Source organism: Macrobrachium nipponense, chromosome 2 (genome assembly GCF_015104395.2).
Source record: "Macrobrachium nipponense isolate FS-2020 chromosome 2, ASM1510439v2, whole genome shotgun sequence".
Lineage (NCBI taxonomy): Eukaryota > Metazoa > Arthropoda > Malacostraca > Decapoda > Palaemonidae > Macrobrachium > Macrobrachium nipponense.
Window position 1 is genome coordinate 158,862,891 of NC_087201.1, and position 18,930 is coordinate 158,881,820.

General features: G+C 40.2%; 2 protein-coding genes across 5 annotated transcripts in view; one reads left to right on the forward strand and one right to left on the reverse strand.

Annotated features, from left to right (window-relative positions):
• The window catches only part of LOC135221074 (tRNA (cytidine(32)/guanosine(34)-2'-O)-methyltransferase-like), a 40,946-nt gene extending 33,126 nt beyond the window's left edge, over positions 1-7,820 (forward strand). For all 3 annotated transcript variants that reach the window (XM_064258845.1, XM_064258843.1, XM_064258844.1), the window contains exons 5-7: positions 1,791-2,000; positions 2,555-2,742; positions 5,579-7,820. In XM_064258845.1, the coding sequence (XP_064114915.1) occupies positions 1,791-2,000; positions 2,555-2,742; positions 5,579-5,836 (656 nt within the window). In that variant the 3' untranslated portion in view covers positions 5,837-7,820. The remainder of the gene's footprint in view (positions 1-1,790; positions 2,001-2,554; positions 2,743-5,578) is intronic.
• A 306-nt stretch (positions 7,821-8,126) lies between these two features.
• The window catches only part of LOC135221073 (dnaJ homolog subfamily C member 28-like), a 29,927-nt gene continuing 19,123 nt past the window's right edge, over positions 8,127-18,930 (reverse strand). For both annotated transcript variants that reach the window (XM_064258841.1, XM_064258842.1), the window contains exons 6-8: positions 11,188-11,332; positions 10,134-10,271; positions 8,127-9,001 (exon numbers count right to left, since the gene is read on the reverse strand). In XM_064258841.1, coding sequence (XP_064114911.1) covers positions 8,741-9,001; positions 10,134-10,271; positions 11,188-11,332 — 544 coding nt within the window. In that variant the 3' untranslated portion in view covers positions 8,127-8,740. The remainder of the gene's footprint in view (positions 9,002-10,133; positions 10,272-11,187; positions 11,333-18,930) is intronic.

The window sequence follows — 18,930 nt, forward strand, 5'->3', positions numbered from 1 at the left end:
CACATGGCAGGCCTGGTCACACATTTGCCTCATCTTTACTGATGACTTATGCTCCTGTAACTGGGTGATAGGAGCACCGTCGCCAAGTACCACAGACCATATAATACAACTGGCTGTGCACATAACAACAAACTGCATAAACTGTTTTACATGCATTTGGGGTGTGCACCATCATACACACTCGTGGTTTCTGTAACAGGACAAATGGTTTGTTTTTCATTATCTGTGAATGTTACACAATTAGCCATAGACATATCTTACCTGTGACTGGTGACTTGTTGCATCTCCTCAACTCTTTATTTGCCTGTTTGCAGTCCATGGATGGCTACAACCTTGTCTCACCTGTGGCCACTGATGTGCATGATACCCCACTCCCCTACTTTTGGGGTTTGTTTTTCGGATTGGGTTGAGGGTCCTTATGTGTGGAGAGTTCTTGTGTGTAGCTCATATATTTCAAGTCACACATGCTCGTAGAATGCCTACTTTATTGTGTGTGTGACTGCATTAGCAGTCACTATTGAGTCTGTGTTTGTTTAACTGATAAATATAGTGGGTTTGTAATGAAACAAAATTACATTTTCTGTTGTAGTATTTATAAATTGAGGCATATAGAACTTTTATTAGTACAGTGGTCACCCCGTATTCGTGGGGGATGCGTACCAGACCCCCCCCCCCCCCCCCCATGAATGGTTAGATCCCACGAATAGTTGGAACTCTTATAAAAATGCAGAAAACAGCCTATTTTGTTAGTTAAAACTCAAGAAAAGCCCACTAAAAATTTTTATACTTGGTTTTTTTAATAGTTTTATCACAAAAAGTGCATTTTATGATGAAATTGATAATAAAAACCAAGAATGTGTGGATATTTCTCATAGAAAAATACAGCGAATGTGCGAATTTTCTGCGAATAATGCGGGGAAATGTTCCCGAGAGAAATCCGCGAATGTGTGAGTCCACGAATCCAGAGAACGCGAATATGGGGCGTCCACTGTAATTAGATTTTAGATAGATACTTTATTTGCTGATTTATATGACTTTTCAGCATACAGCTCCCTTCTCCATCATTTTCTTCACTTCCTCTTGCAGAACAGGGATTATCTGAGATCCAGGAATGTAAGAAAGGCAATCCCCGGTCATTGGCAGGGTTTCCGTTCCAACGGCTTGACAAGGGAAAATCACTGATAACCAAATATCTGCAATTTACAGCGCTTATGGTGCCAATAACCGGTTAATAGTGGTGATAACTGGTTAATGGCGCTGAAAACTGGTTAATGGTGCCAATAACCGGTTAATGGTGGCGATAACTGGTTAATGGTACCAATAACCGCTTAATGGTACCGAAAACCGGGTAATGGCGCCAATAACCGAGTAATGGCGCCAATAACCGGTTAATGGTGCCAATAACCGGTTAATGGTGCCAATAACTGGTTAAAGGCGCCAATAACCGGTTAATGGCACCAATAACCAGTTAATGGTGCTGATAACTGGTTAATGGCACCAATAACTGGTTAATGTCTCCAATAACCGGTTAATGGCACCAATAACCAGTTAATGGTGCCGATAACCTGTTAATGGTGCCAATAACCAGTTAATGGAGCCTCTGTTAGGTGTATATCGGCACTAATAACCAGAAATCGGTGCATTATGGCACCAAAACTCGGCTTTTCAGTCTAGACAAGCGGCATAAAGCTGGATCGCCAATAACCGGGGACTGCCTGTATAGTATTGTAGAACTTTTCATTAGATTTTATAGAGATAGACTTTATTTTCTGATTTATATGACTTTTCAGTGACAGGACTGCATGACCTAGATGAATATGTTCAAGCTCAGTTATTACTAGCTGCACTGAACATAACTACTCATGTGCTAAAGCCAGGTGGAACTTTTGTTGCAAAAATTTTCCGAGGAAAGGATGTCACATTACTTTATTCACAACTCAAGGTATTCTTTCGGTACGTCAGTGTAGCAAAACCAAGATCGTCTAGAAATTCTAGCATTGGTAAGTATATTTCTTGTGTGTTTCATCCTTTTCGAAGAGTAGGCAAAAACCAAAACAGATGTATAAATGTAAATTTTGAGGATATACAGTATAGTATATGCTTTAGTTCCATAACAGGTTTTTGCAGTTATTTCTTGAATGGTAACAAAAATTTTTGTATTTTTTCAGAGCCTCTATGTAATTAGTATTTTTGTAAATATAAATTTTTATATAGATGCATTTTTATAATTGGAGTACTACCAGTTTCCATTTAGATATTGACACTGGGTATATAATACTTTTGTATCACTGTGCATTTATATGTACATTACTGCATAATGTAACATTGTCATATCTGAAATTTTGGCTCAGTCGAGTCCATGTACTTTTAATGGGTATTAATATTGTAGTATCTGTTATCAAATAATTGAATGTTGCATATACAGCCAGTGTCCTTGTCTTTTTTTTATAACTGTACACTGTTATAAAGTATAACAATACCACTGAGTCATACTTCCAGACTTACTGTTCTTGGTTTGTTTAGCTGATAAGATGTCATGTACATATTTTTCCAGAGTCGTTTGTTGTTTGTAAGGACTATGGGCCCCCTCCTGGTTATGTACCAACCATGGTGAATCCTTTACTTGATCACAGCTACCAAGGATCATGGCAGGATTTGGAAGGTGTTAATAGAGAAATAGTACCATTTTTAGCTTGCGGTGATCTCTCAGCATATGATTCAGATATGACATATCCTTTACAGGTGAGTGATTAAAATTTTTACTTTTAACAGATGAAATAAATGCTAACACTGTAACTAAAATATCATTTATCCTTAAGACAATTAAGAAATCTGGGCCTACCAAAAAAACTTAACCCATTGGATTGTAAACTGAAAATTAGTATACATGCAGTTGAGTCAAAATACATATTGAATTTTTTTTTTTTTTTAAGTTTGTCAGCATTGGCACATGTGCCTTTTAAACAATATCATAAAGGATGCTATCTTATACTGAAATTGACCTCTGTCCTGCCAGCTTTAAAATTGGCAGGGAGGGGAATCCTTGGATAAAATAAATTTAATGAAGTTGGTCGATGAAAAGTGAGAACAGTGACAGTAAGAAACTATAAGGAAGGATGAAGAAGGTGGCAAAGTTGTTGGCAAGGAGAGGAATGCAAAACGAGAAGTTTGATGTAGGTTAAATGTAAGAAGCAGCTACAAAGAGTTGGTAAAGAAATACTTAATTTAGTGGAAGCTAGATAAGGCAGAATGAGAGCATCATATTCCAACAAGGAATGATGAAAGATGATATAAGAATAAGATTATTATTATTAATGATAATGAATAGGTTTACCAGGTCATGGGAAGAATGAACAAACGAATAATGTCCAGAGAAATTAAGAGCTTTTAATATGACAAATGACAAATTTGGCTCAAGGACAATAAGGAATAACATGCAATTATGTTCAAAGAAGCTTGGGAATTAGCAACCAAATTATATAAAATCATACAGGAGATATGAATAGGAAGATGTATTAGGTACAGAAGTCATACTGTGCAAAGGAAAAAGATGCACTACAGTTTGAAATATAGAGCTCGAAGATAGGTGAAGAGAAATTTAAATTAAAAAGTTATTGGCTGGACTTTGTACATGGATGTTTACCAGGGTTTTCTCTTTATGCTTGAGATTACTGTACATAAAAAGTCTGAAAAGATTTGAGGCAGTTACAAGAGAATTACAGTTGTAGCTCATTTGTTGAATGTTTTTAATGTCAAACATTCCATTTTTCAAACAAAATTTTTGAAAAAATTTTGTCATTTGTCGAACAAAAACTCGCACTTCAAACCGAGTGATAATTGGTCTTGTTTATACTTGTACTTGACAACCTACAGCGTCCTACAAGAAAAACTGTATTACCATGTTTTTCCCTTTACAAACAGGCAGTCCCCAGTTTATGACGGGGGTTCCCTTCTTGAGATGCATTGTAAGCTGGAAAATCATTGAAAATTGTCAAAATCCTAAGAAAACCTTACTTTTAATGCTTTGGGTATTGAAAACTATGTAAACTGCATTTTTATTGTTTTTCATAAAAAAAAAACTTAAAATATTGATTATTTTGCCTTTCTGGAATCCTATTTCTTCTGTCAGATAGTAAATGTCGTAACCCTGGAACCGTCATAGATTGGGGTCTGCATGTAAATAGTTTAATGATAACCATATTCCACAAAATAAATACAAGAATATAGCATTTCACCATAAAATTTAGCATAAAAAATGTACAAAATCATACGTCATTGCTGTGACGTCATGCACAGCCGACTTGAGATTGAATGAGGGACCGTTGATATTGTTTAGGAGAGAAGGAGAAGATACAGTTAAAATGTTACAGTATGCATGTAAAAGCAGTAACAGTTTACACACAAAAATACGTAAAATGGAATTTCACAATAAATTTACCATGATACAATATAAAAACAGTAAAATGCAATACATTAACAATAAAAATAATTAAAAATAACAGTCTTAATTGGGCGAGTGTTTGGTGCGCTGAGTGAGATGGTATAGTTTAATGATAACCATATTCAAGAAACTAAAAATAAAGCTTTTCACAATAAAAATTTTGCATAAACCATGAACAAAATCTTACGTTATTGTGGTGACGCACAAGTAATGAATGAGATAGAGGGAGAGAGCGTTTATATTTTTGAGGAATAATGAATGAATGATTTTGCATTATCAGGCATTGTTGATATTATTGAGGACAGAAGGAGAAGAGACAGTAAAAACATTACTACGTAAAGGTAAAACATGAAAAGAGTAAAATGCAATGCAGTAATAAAAAATAACAAAAAAGCCCTACTTGAGCCAGTGTTCAGTGCGTTGAGTGAGACAATAGTGAGAAGAGGGAAGGGGTGAGGGTGGGTTATTGGGTCGGAGAAGGGGGTCTGCTTCCCACTGAGTTACCAGCTGGGATGATTATTTACCCATTTCTTTCACATGAGCCCTAATCACACATCAGCGATTCAGTCGCAGACCTTGGGCTAAAAAAAGAAAGAAAAAAAAAATCAGCTATTACAAAACCAGTATGACGTATGCAATGTATAATTATGACAGCATTACGTACATTGAGATGAGATTGCACTTTTCCAGCATTCTTCTCAAGATAATTTGCTTTGAAGATGTGGCATGATGAAGCAGTTGTAAACTACTAGTAGATCACTGGATTTACATGCAGTAACTTGTCCAGTTATTTTTGGGTAGCCAGATTTGTAGGAATTTCCAGAGTAGTAAAATCTACCAGTGGAAGAGAGGGGCAAACATATTGAGAAATGAGGGATATCCCCTCTGTTAGGAAGTTTCATAGTTTTAGACTATTTTCTTGAAAAATAGTGAAATACTAGCTAATGAATATTTTTTGTTGCATGAATTCAGTTGGGATAAAAAATTGTCTTGGTGATAGCATCAGCAGTAACTGACTAAAAGTTTTTGTGCATTTTTACTGAAGCCATCGAACGCATATACGTACTAGTAGAATCAAATGCTAGTTTAGAAAACCTGACATTTTAACATATTAAAAAATTATTGCATTTTTTACAGACCGAGGAAAGTAAGCCATATTCATATCTTCCACCAACACAGCCTCCAATAAGCCCAGCCTACTCAACAGCAATAGCAATGAAACGCATGAACTTACAAGAACCAGCACCTTCCTGTGATGGCAGTTCTAATGAAGCATCTATAAATAAAGAAAGGAGTGAGGCAGCAGAAATTTCAGAAGTTTTGCAGACTGAAGGCAGCACATGTTCTGAAACTGTAGATGTTGCTGAAGAAAAATTACAGCAGTTAAATATTTAAGCATCTTTATATGCAGAAACATTCTAACTTCATCTTAATCATACTAGTAGGGTTGGAGAATGTAAGTGCTGATTAAACTTGGGAAGGGCTCTTCCCTTGTCTTACCAGCCACAATGCCTGCTACTGTCTTGGATACATGGTAACAGTATGCCAATTGAAGGTTCTGAAAGGAGGGAATTCCCAGTAAAATCAGAGTGTATTTGTGAAACAAAGTATTTTTATACAATTATTCTCCATACAGCAACACCTTTTTGTTTTACTCAGATTACTGATTAGGTAGCACTTGCCTTTCATTTGAGAGTTCTGGGTTTGATCCTGATGTGAGTTAGCAATTAATTTCAAAGAATCTTACCAATGAGGCTGTCATCTTTTGCCTTCTTGTTGTACTCTGTTTAGTGATAACTGAAGAATTTGTTTTGTGAGAATATGCCATAGTCCAACAGTGGCCAGCTTTTTAAGTTCCTGGTGTGCCATCCAAATGATGGGAGTCAGGGTTGGGGTTCTGCTCATCACAAAAATGACAAATTTTTAAAAATAATTTGTATCTTTCATAACAACCAGTAAAACTGCAGTATTACTAGTAGCTTTCAACATTGGCAGTTAACACAAAGTATAAATTTAACATTTGGTGATAATGAAGCATGGTTGCAGTTGCTTTAAAGTCAGTAGAGAAAAGCTGATGTAGGTACCCTTTGTTATTGTTTGTTTGTATGGTGCTTTTACATTGCATGGAACCAGTGGTTATTCAGCAATGGGACCAACGGCTTTACGTGACTTCCGACCACATCAAGAATGAACTTCTATCACCAGAAATACACCTCTCTCGCTCCTCAATGGAATGTCTGAGAATTGAACCCTCGACCACCGAGGTGGGATGCCAACGCCATACCAACCACGCCACTGAGGCGCTCCTTTGTTATTGACATGAGAGAAACCATCTTAAGATTAGTGGCAAGTAGTTTGATGTTTGGCTCGTCCACACTGCAATCCATTGTTGCTGAGGATGAACTCTTTACGTTCTGTTCTGTCCATCCATTTAGGACCAGGGAGAACTAGGTAGTGGCTGCTGATGGCTCAGCAGATGCCCCTACATGTTCCACAAAAACCCCTATCTCCTTAGCTCAGGTTCTGCTGCCAGTGAAATCTGAGCATCAGCAGGCCTTGAACTTGGGATCACTACCACTGTGAAGTCCAGATACTATTACAAGCTGAGCGCTGAGCTACCACAAAATATGGGTTCTGCTTATGATTTACTATTATCCACACTATCTGCTCCCTATAGTAGATTCAGAATAAAACAGAATTTAGGCCAATGCCAACTGCTGGGACCTATGAGGTCATTCAGCACTGAAAGGGAAACTGACAGTAAGGAGGTTTGACAGGAAGAAAACATTGCAGTTACAATATGAAACAATTGTCAGAGAGGGTGGAGAGTCAGATGGAAGAAAGAGAATATGAACAGCTGTACGGTAAAAGGAATGAAAGACGTTGCAGCTAGGGACCGAAGGGAAGCTGCAGAGACCCTTAAGTAATGCCTACAGTGCACCACTTGAGGTGCACTGACAGCACTAACCCTGTGAAGGGCCTACAGTAGGTTTAGGTGTGAATCTACTGCAGATAAGTATGGACTACTTACTAGCCCCCCAATTATGTAGTACAAGGAATTGGTTTAAAGTCCACTCATGTAAGTTTGAATTGGCAAAAGATGGAAAACTCCATATTAATACATTATAATATATATTTTAATAAAGATACACTTATAGTTTCTTTTCGAATTGTTGTATTAATACCAATACAACAAAAATTAACAAAATATGTATGTATAATAGTACAGCATATGTAGTAATCATCTACAAAAAAGAAAAAAATATGGCTACCTCATACTCTCTCTCATACATACAAAATTACATTATGCAGTACGTATTGTCATATAAGAAAAAATTAAATATTGGCTAGTACACACTTTAAAATAAAAGTTAAACTGGATACCAGCAATATTTCTTATTCCTTCCTGTACTGAAAATAGATATTCTTAGATCTAGGTGATATGAAAATGAAAGATGTAAGTATTGCACTTCAACTTTTAAAGCAACATCCCTGTATCATATGAACACTTTGCTGCCTGTGATCTTGGAAAATTTTTTCTTTTTAACTCATCCAAATAAATGTTACAGAGGCTGTAATTTTTTTTAGTCACATATATGGATCATATTCCATAATTTTATCTTAAGATTTTGTGAAATGTTAAACACTTTGCCACGTTTTTGTAATGTCCACATTGCTCCCCCCCCCCTTCTTAAACCACAGCTTTTGGGCTCTCTCTGGTTCAACATACTCTGCTGTCAACACTAATTTTGTGCTAATTTGGTCATACTGACCAAACATTACTGAAACATTTTTGTACACCATCAGTAATTCCTTGAAACTGAATTAATTCTAGGCGAGTAAAGATATTATTGTGTAGTCCAAAAGGACTCTTGGATATGTGAAATTTGAAATCAGTCACTGCAAATTCTTGGATATTAATGTAATATTTTCCATTCATGCATAGCTGCATTTCCCCATATTGAATTCATGTACGATAGGGAACTACTGTATTATTGTAATTGTAAATTAATGTATAATTATTACACTGAAAGACTTTACTACAGTTACAGTATTAGGTATGGTGTAATAAAAGAGGAGTACTCATTCTGTAAAGTAACTTGCTCTGCAATTGCTTATTCTGATCACAAAGCAATTATAAAATAGTTGGCCAAAATGTTTAACAATTCTATCAACAAACTACTTCATAACTAGGTCACTTTGTGAACTAAGATCAGCCCTATGAGAACTATGATTTTTGAATCACGGGTCTGGTTAAGCTACTAAATGTCTTGCCATACATTATGGAACAAGATCATGTTACCTGCCAAAACCAAGAGAGGTAAATATTTTCCTAAAACTAAAGCTTTGCTTGGCAGCAACTTTTTCTTCTATTTCTTCTGGGGGTGGGAGCTGATCCTTTGATAGTCCTTCTTTAAGGGCTTTTTCTGCCTCTAATTTCAAAGGAAAGTGAACTAACTGCTTACTCAAGGATGGCACGAGTAAATTATATTTATTAATTCTCTTATTCATCTCACTTATGTGTTCCTGAAGATGCTTCAGTGACTTCTGCCACTGCATCTGAAAATAAAAAGAAACTAAATATCATCACTGCTAAATACATTAAATAAAATATCACAAAGGCCACTACTACATCCAAAAACAGTTACTGTACTTTTAGTGTTTGATGCAACTTAGCCTTATGTGCTAAATACTGTACTCAATTTCATAATAAACTGTAACGCTACAAAACTCCTCAACCTAATGGAGAACTCAATTTAATATTTTTATTTTTTAAGGTTCCTCTTCTTTACTCAGTCTTCAAGTATACACACATCAGCATATAAAAACAATTCCCCTTGTTCTTTTAAACTACTATAGCCTACTTACAAGACTTGACCAGAGGAATTTTTTTTTGTAAGTGAATGTTGAAAATTTGAACCCTGAGGTTACGAGGTTGGGCAATTAAGTGATAATTTAAAGTAAAAGGCAGAAAAATTGCAACTGGGAGTTAAGGAACTCTGCATTGAACCTTTATTATGTATGTTTCTTGTGTGTCAATCAAGTGAATGGTACTCCTTACAAGGATTAGAGAAGATACTGAATGTCCAAACATGAAGGAAATAAAGGTAAGATGCAGTTTCCTAACTAAAAATAATGGTAAATACTTTATAGTAGTGTTGGTATGTTTTTCATGGTCCAATAAATGTTTTAACAGATGTGAATTTGCCAAAAAATGGAGAGACTTGGTAATTCATGATCAAAAGATCAATAACTATTGGAGATTTAACATTTTCATTATAGAACAAAAAACCAACTACATTTTATATTACTACAATGTAAAGCAAGCTATAAGAAAATGTTATTTCCACTTGCAAATATTCAGATTTACCTGAAACTAAAAAATTTCCTACCATATCTGCATTAGATTTAGTTAACTTCTTAAATTCCAAAGGCATTTTTGAGTTAAGTGAGCAGTAATAAATAATCGATAGTCATTAAGAGAATTATAGTAAACTGTTTTACACTGAGATTTACTAAGATAAATTGAACAAAGTAGATGGCTTTATTTCTCCCAAAAACTGTACATTTATTCAAGTCACATCATAAATTGTTAAACCAATCTAAATTAAATTAATCTAAACTTTCTGTGTAAATTTTACCCAGGTCTGTAACTTCTTAGCCCACTTCCAGATTGAAATTAAAGAGTTACCTCATCCTCCGCTGTTAGTGGTAAAGGGCCAAGCTTCCCTCTTTCTTTGAGTAACGCCTGACGTATTCGAGTTCGGTCATCCCTGATTTCTTTTTCCAGCATAATCCACTCTGGAGCATATCCATTGTTAATTAAAACCTGAGAAGACATTAATGAACAAAAAATCACTGGAAAGAACTGCATCAAGAGCCTTCCACGCTCACAGGTGCTTAAGTCTTAAATTTATCAATTAAAAAATTTACTTAATCCTTAGTATTTCATACACTATGCCTGTATTTAAATATTAAAATAAATTCTAGCTGGTTTTGGACCCAAGTGGAGCATTTTAACCTAGTGTAATGTTAATTCCATAGTTCTTAGCATAAATTTTTTTTCTTTATTTTCACACATATCGGGGCATATGTTTCATCTGTAAACTTCCCATGTGACTCAGTCCTCAAAGAAATAAGAAAAATCTAAAAACTATTAACTTTTTCACACATTCTGATAATTTACCACATTTTGTGCCCAGGAAATTGTCTACATTGTTGGTCTTTCATAAAAAGAATGGCATTCGGCCAGTAGCAATACATATATTATATCAAAAAAGTGGGAAGGCAATTTACCCAACATTTACTTTTGTTGCTTTAAAATTAAAAGCACCCTCTAACTTTGGGAACCCTGTTGTAACTCTGAATGACAAAGGAAGGAGGCAAGTAACACAAAGCAAGTATATGAGGAATAAAGTACATACAATAAGAAGGAAAATGGGACAAAAGATACTCTTCCACGACACATTTCACAGTTTATCTTTTTTTTCTTACTTTCTCCACATGCTAATGCAAGCTATTGAATAATCCAATAAGAAATGATACAATACCCTTCAAACAGGTTGCTAAACTTTTTTCTATCTTTCTATTTCATTCTTTCTCTTCATTCTAGGGTAAAAAGCCTCTCTTTTTCATTTAACTCAGTAAGTAATCACAATATAACATCCGGCAGACAGTAAGAATAGTACCTGCAAGAGAAAAGACAAAAACTTAACAAGAAATAACTTCAAAATGTATATGTATACCTCATTCAACTTATGAGTAACTGTATCAACATAAGGATTATGATTCTGATTTTTTAAAGGCTTCCCTGCATTAGAAAGATTATCGAAATCCCCTTTTGCAATCGCTTCCTGGATGATATCCTCCACAATACGATCAATGCCATACCTGTAAAAGAATGCCAGTGTGACCAATACAGATCATGATTAAAGACATTAACAAGAAGCTGCAAATTTACTTTCACTTCACTACAGCACTAACAAAGTTAATTTCTGGGCTCAGCTCGTGTCGCTGCGCGAAATATCCTTTAATCTATTATTTCTAGGGTAAATGTACTAACACATACCAGAGAATAAATAAATAAAGAAAAAGGTCAGTATAACTGACTCGCTCACCCTCCCAGAGAGTGTCGGTATGAACACTATGGCGAGTGAGACCACTACCACGAGCCAAATGCCAATAGAATTCTCCCACTACAAAATCCCCCAAGAGGAGAGCCGACCCACAGAGTGGGCAGCACCTACTACTACTACTCCATCCCATGCTGCCGACTGCTGCGCCTCTGGTGGCCATCCTTTTCAGTTAGCGCACACGATACACACGTGCCATTTTCTTCTCTGTGTTTTTGTGCCCTTTCCTTTGGATTTTATTACCATGGAGCGTGCAGCCATCGCAGCAGCTAAGTTAAGTACTCAGTGTTTATTGCTAGTTGGTTTTTTCCGGCCCTGAGCACGTATTTGCCGTTTTTTAGGTATAAATACGATCTCTAGGTCGGAAGCATGGCAGCATGGTTCTGCCTCGTGGTGGGTCCGTTCTGGGTCGGCCATACCCAGAACATCCCCTGGCTTTTGTACGCTCTATTTTTATTATCCGCTTTATTTAGGGTACGGTCTACACGGTTTTGTCATGCATGCATGTCTTTTACCTTATGTAGGCTCTTCCATCCAGACCCTAGCCACGGCTCTTAGTATCGGCCTCGGCTAGCTTTGAGTGGTAGACTTGCCTTCGGGTTAGTCGTACACTCCTGGATTTTTTCTCCTACTATTTTGTTTTCTTTCTTTCATTTTATTATTCATTTGTACTATTTATGTGATATTTGTTAGGTTAGTTAGGCGTCTGGCTCGCTTAGCCTAGGTCATGGCCCATTGGGCCTTTATGTTACCGCTTTTCAGCTCGGTTGCTTCCCGATAGCATCTCTCTGATCAGTTGGTTATGTTCTAGGCTTAGTTGTTGTTCTTATCGCCCCGTGGTCACTATGTGATCACGAGGCAGCCAGACGCCTGTCCAGTCACCTTTCCCCCCTCCCGCTCTTCCATAGGGTCGGGGGGGGTGGGTAGACCTGCCCATGCTCGCTCCACAATAACCCGAGCCTGGCCATCCCTCTCCTCCCCCAGGCGGGAGGGGGTAGAGGGAACGGGACCAGACCCAGACTGGACTCGACCTCTCCGGCTTCTCGGTCCGGTCGGATGGTAAGGTGGGGGGGACTGGCCTTTCCCCCCCTCCATTACTACTCCGTCGCTCCGTTACTAGCCCGAGTCTGTATGCCTCTTGCTCTTTCCCACCTTACTAGGGCTTCTTTACCACCGGAGACCTGGCATCCAGCGGAAAGGTGCTAGTCTACCCCACGGAGTGGACCGGAACATACAGTCGGTCCCTTCTAACCTCTCCGTTTCACTGAGTTATACACTCCGCCACGCACTGGACTTAGTCCGGTACGTTCGTGCTTTTAGGTTTAAGATCTATTATGTTAAAAAAAAAAAATAAACTATTAAGTTTATCTTAAGTACCTTCAAAACCATTCCCCCTCCCTTCATGTTTCACCGGATACCTCCGGGTTATAGCCTATTCAGGCGATTAAGGGAGGGGCTATGCCCAGATTTTTTCCGAGCTCCGGCATGCAACGGAGTTCTTCTGTCCTTTAGCCTGTAAGTGATATTCTTTAAGATACTCATGTGTCTTTCCACTTACAGACCACCAACTGTGAGCATCCGGGATGCGCCGCCACACTTCAGGACCCATGTGGACACGAAGTTTGCCGGTCCCATGCTCCATGCGCGACTCCGCACGGGGACATCCAGGTCTGGTACCATGAAACGTGTACCATATGTTACGATCTGGTGAGCCAGCTTTTAGACGGGGTAAGTATTCCATCTCCGGTAGCTGGTCCTCATCTGTTATAGTGCTTAAGTTTTACATCAATCACTCTAACTTAAGGTAAATTCAAGGGGCCTTATAGCCCCTATAATTTTAAGTTATGCTTTAAGTTAGCTTTAGTCTTAAGTTATTCTTAATTCTAATCAATCCCTCTCTTCCAGGCGCCGGCCGTGAGGGATACCGCACTGGCAACCCTGCGGGCCTGGGTCGGCGGTTTCGGGAAGAACGCCGCCAAGGGTATGCCCTACATCCTGGAGAAAAGGTTGGCGGTACTAATCTTCCCCGGAGGCAAGGCGACAGGATACGTCGACCCAGTAGAGGCGGCCCCGACTATCGCCTTCATCCAGCAACAGCTGGCTGCTTCATTGACTGACCAAGGCCAGGACATCTCCTCGGAAGTCGCGACGTTGGATATTAATGTAGAACCTATGGTAGGTGTAGACGACCTGTTGGTCGAGGTAGGTAAGGTGGACACCCAAGGGATACCCTTGGGTGCAACTGTTTCTTCTACTCCTGCAACCTCTCCATCCTTCCAAGGCTTTACGGGTGACGAATTATATACTCCTCCTGACGCTTCAGTTAGACCCAAGGTCAAGGGTCAAGCAGTGAAATCCTTGACAAAGACGTCGTCGTCGTCTAAGAAGACGGCTTCGGCGTCATCCTCCTCTCGTAAGTCTCCGGCTAGGAATCCCGGAGCAGAGAGATCTAAAGCTTCTGGGTCCGGCTCTAAGTCCTCGAGGAGTAAATCCTCCAGAGAGAGATCTCACACTCCGGCAGAGTCGTCAGTTCCGCTACCCTTGGTTCCAATTCAGAGCCACCCCTCCACCTCCGCAGCAGCTCCGGCGGCTTTGGACTCCAATGCTGGTCTGTTACAACAGGTGGGCGACCTGGTTGGGTCTCTGAAAAGTAGCATGGAACAAATGATCTCTCGGTTGTCGGATAGGATTACCTCTCAAGACAGCATTATAGCCGGACTGAGCCAAGCTCCTCTAGCCTCTCCTCCACCTTTCAATACAGGTGGAGCCCAGCTTCCCCCGTATGACTCTACCTCCGTTCTCAATGAACAACCCTTGGAGAGTAGCGTCATACGCCCCCTTCCAGGACGGACTCATTTCTATCCCGGAATGTGGAACTCAGAGGATCGAGGACTTCGAGTTCTACCCGGAAGACCTTCAGCCTCCGTTCATCGGCTACGCAAGGCTCACCGCCTCAGCCATGACTCGGGATGATAAAGTACCAAAGGAGACAGTCCTCTATTCACGTGACCAGGCTCAGAGAGAATGGTTCAGGTGTCTAGAGGACATGGATTGTTCCAATACGAAAATCCAACCTTTCAAGAGTCCGTTTACGATCTTTACGATGGATGAGAGTACCCCGCTCCCTTTCCTGACAAAGATCGCGACGTCTACCATTCCAGCGGCCCAGAAGGGGGACCCCATGCCTCAACTGAAGGAAGCAGATCCTACATCTCCGTTACTTCCTTCAGCCGGAGAATTGTGGGAAGACTTACCTAACACCTTCTCAGCTGGCAAACTCAAACCGGACTGTGCTATGGAGCAGTTTGGTGAAAAAGCTACCTAGGCTTCCAGATAGCCTTATTCAGGCTGAATTTGACGCCAAATCGCGGTTAGCCAGATCTATTAATTCCATGGCTATGACCGAGGTGGCTACCATAGCCTATGGTTCAGAACCGCTCTTCAAGCTTATGACCAAATTCCTGACTCAAACGGTACAGTCAGATATGTTTGAGTTTGCCACTGCTAGGACGAATTGTAGGAAGCATGTCCTACAAGAAGCAACTATTCGGCACGAGCCGAATAGGTTACTTGCGTCGAGGCATCTGGGGAGCAGACCTCTTCCCAGAAGCGATGGTGAAGGAGGTTCAGTCAGAGGCTACGAGGTTGAACCAGAGCCTTAAGGACCGTTGGGGTCTTACGGCCAAGAGGCGGCAAGATCTAGCAGCTAGAGGTAAGGGTCAAAGGAAACCCAGACGTTTCCAGCCCTACCAGAAAAAAGCAGCCACGCTTTTCTCAGCAAGTTCCGGCTGTTCCCTTAGTGCAAACAGCCCAAACCTTCCACTTCAAAGGCTCAATCACAGCCGATTTATGTTATCCGTCCCCTCAGCCTCAGCCCTCCACCTCTTACGCCCTCTCTCCACAGCTTACAATCAATCCTTCGAGAGTCAAGCTTCACAGAAGTATGACCGCTCGGGTAAGGGAGGCAGAGGTAAGCGATCCTTTCGTGGGAGAGGATCGGGAGGTCCCTTTAATAGGGGAAAACATTTCAGAGGAGGCCGAGGAGGCTACCAGAACCAATGAGGAATTTCAGGTAGGAGGGAGGCTGTTTCACTTTCGCCACCGGTGGAACTTCAGCAAGTGGGCTCAGAGCATTGTGTCAAAAGGCCTGGGTTGGAGCTGGTTAACGAACCCACCCCCATCCAGACCTTTCCGCCCAACTTCCTTCCAAGGAACTGACGGAGTATGCGGAGGATCTCCTTCAGAAAGGAGCTATAGCGAGAGTCAAAAGGTTAAAATTTCAAGGACGCTTGTTCAGCGTGCCAAAGAAAGGCTCACAAAAAAGAAGGGTAATCTTAGACTTGTCCCGCTTAAACTTAGCCATTCGCTGCGACAAGTTCAAGATGCGCATGATCTCGCAGGTACGGACCTTACTTCCCCGTGGGGCCGTCACCACCTCTATCGATCTTACAGACGCTTACTATCATATCCCTATTGCAAGACACCTTCCGTCCGTATCTGGCTTCAAGATAGGAGACCAGACATTCTCCTTCAAGGTAGTTCCTTTCGGCTCAACGTAGCACCCAGGGTGTTTACGAAACTGGCGGAAGTAGTAGTTCAACAACTCAGATCGCAAGGGATTATGGTAGTAGCGTATCTCGACGATTGGTTGATCTGGGCTTCAACAGTCGAGGAATGCAACAGAGCAACACTGAAAGTAATTCAGTTCCTGGAATATCTAGGCTTCAAGATAAACAGGACCAAGTCAAGACTCACCCCAGAGTCAAACTTTCAGTGGCTAGGCATTCAATGGAATCTTTCCTCCCATACTCTGTCGATTCCATCATCCAAAAGAAAGGAAATAGCGAAATCAGTCAAACAATTTCTGAGTCACAAACTGGCATCAAGAAGATCCCAGGAAAGGATCTTGGGTTCTCTCCAGTTTGCATCAGTGACGAACATCTTAATGAAAGCCAAACTGAAAGACCTAACCAGAATCTGGCGCTCACGAGCAAATGTCAGGTCCAGGGACAAATTGTCCTCAGTCCCTCTGATTCTAAAGAATCGACTCCGACCGTGGGCGAAAGTCAAGAACTTGTCGGTGTCAGTGCCCCTTCAGTTTCCTCCACCAGGGATCACCATCCACACAGACGCATCATTAAGCGGTTGGGGAGGATATTCCCAGTTCAAAAAGGTTCAAGGAACGTGGTCACCTCAGTTCCGTCCATATAAACGTACTGGAAGCAATGGCAGTGTTCTTGACTCTAAAAAAGTTATGCCCGCCAAAGTACTCCCACATAAAGCTAGTCCTGGACAGCGCAGTGGTGGTACATTGCGTAAACAGAGGAGGCTCCAAGTCACGTCATCTAAATCACGTCATGGTAGCCATCTTCTCCCTGGCGGACAAGTTCAGTTGGCATCTCTCCTCCACTCATATAGCTGGAGTGAGAAACGTCATAGCAGATGCTCTATCCCGATCAGTACCTCTAGAGTCGGAATGGTCACTGGACAACAGTTTCGTTCCAATGGATTCTTCAGAGAGTTCCAGGTCTACAGGTGGATCTCTTCGCATCTCAAACGAACCACAAACTCCCGTGTTATGTGGCCCCCAACCTGGACCCTCTGGCCTATGCCACGGACGCCCCTGGCTCTAGACTGGAACAACTGGGAGAAGATTTATGTCTTTCCTCCGGTGAATCTTCTCATGAAAGTCTTAAACAAACTCAGGACATTCAAGGGTCAAGTGGCTCTAGTAGCCCCAGACTGGCCGAAGAGCAATTGGTACCCTCTCATTCTGGAACTGGGTCTTCGCCCTCTTCGGATCCCCAATCCCAGGCTCTCCCAGTCAGTACAAACGAAGACTGTGTTCGCTTCCTCAGGGATTCTCAAAACCCTAACTTTATGGATTTCATGAAGTTTGCAGCGAAAAGGGATGCGAATATTGACCCTCAGAATATTCTCTTCTTGGAATCCGATAAAAGAGATTCAACTTTGAGACAGTATGATGCTGCTGTCAAAAAGTTAGCAACCTTCCTGAAAGAAATTCAGATATTAGGATCATGACAATCAATTCAGCTATATCCTTTTTCAGATCCTTATTTGAAAAAGGCTTAGCAGCTAGCACAATTACGACAAACAAGTCAGCCTTGAAGAAGATTTTTCAATTTGGGTTCAACATAGACTTGACAGATTCCTACTTCTCGTCTATTCCCAAGGCATGTGCTAGACTTAGGCCTTCGGTAAGGCCTACGTCAGTATCATGGTTCTTAAACGATGTTCTAAAACTGGCTTCAGAAACCAATAATGACACATGCTCGTTTATAATGCTCTTAAGAAAAACCCTATTTTTATTAAGCTTGGCCTCAGGAGCTAGAATTTCAGAACTGTCGGCGTTATCCAGAGATCCGGATCATATTCAGTTCCTTCCCACAGGGGAAGTTGCTACTTTTCTCCGGAACGTAGCTTTATAGCAAAGAATGAAGATCCTTTGATGAGGTGGGAACCATGGAAGGTACTACCCCTTCCACAAGATGTATCTCTTTGCCCAGTTTCAGCCTTACGAGCCTTTCTATCTAGGACCTCCTCATCCTCATCGGGTCCTCTCTTTACGAGAAAAAGGTGGCACTTTATCTATTAAAGGCATCAGGCAACAAATCCTGTACTTCATTAAACAAGCCAATCCTGACTCTTTCCCAAAAGCACATGATGTCAGGGCAGTAGCCACCTCAATTAACTATTTCCAACATATGAACTTCGATGAGTTGAAAAGTATACTGGATGGAAATCGCCGACAGTGTTCAAACGTCATTACTTAAAGTCCTTGGAAGCTCTGAAATTTTCAGCAGTTGCAGCGGGGAACATAGTTTCCCCTGACTCTGACTAATCCTTAGTAGAAGATCCAGTCCTCCTTTCTACCTGCCTCACCCAACAGTTCGTCTATTCCTGCCTTGTTCATTTACGGTCACCTTGTGTCTTAGCTGCTTTTATGATGATGTAGTGGGTGTCCCTTATTTTTTTTTTTGCTAGGGACACTCACATTTGATGATGGTTATTGATCTCGTGGATGTCATCTCCTTATTTTTATGCTAGGAGATACATCTTATTATAATGGTTACGGGTTTTGTATATTAAGTCATATACATTCCTTTATATTTTATTATTGTTGAGTTTGTTTTATTCAACTTTTATGTTAATTGCTTTAGAATGTTTTGATACATAGCTTTACACAGATACCATTTTTGTACATATTTGATATATTTCTCCTGTATATATGTATATTACCTTAAGTTAAGAAATATTATTAGAATTAAGTATGAATTAAGTAATATTTCTATTTTGTATCACTGTGTATATGTATCCTTATTAGCAATTATATTG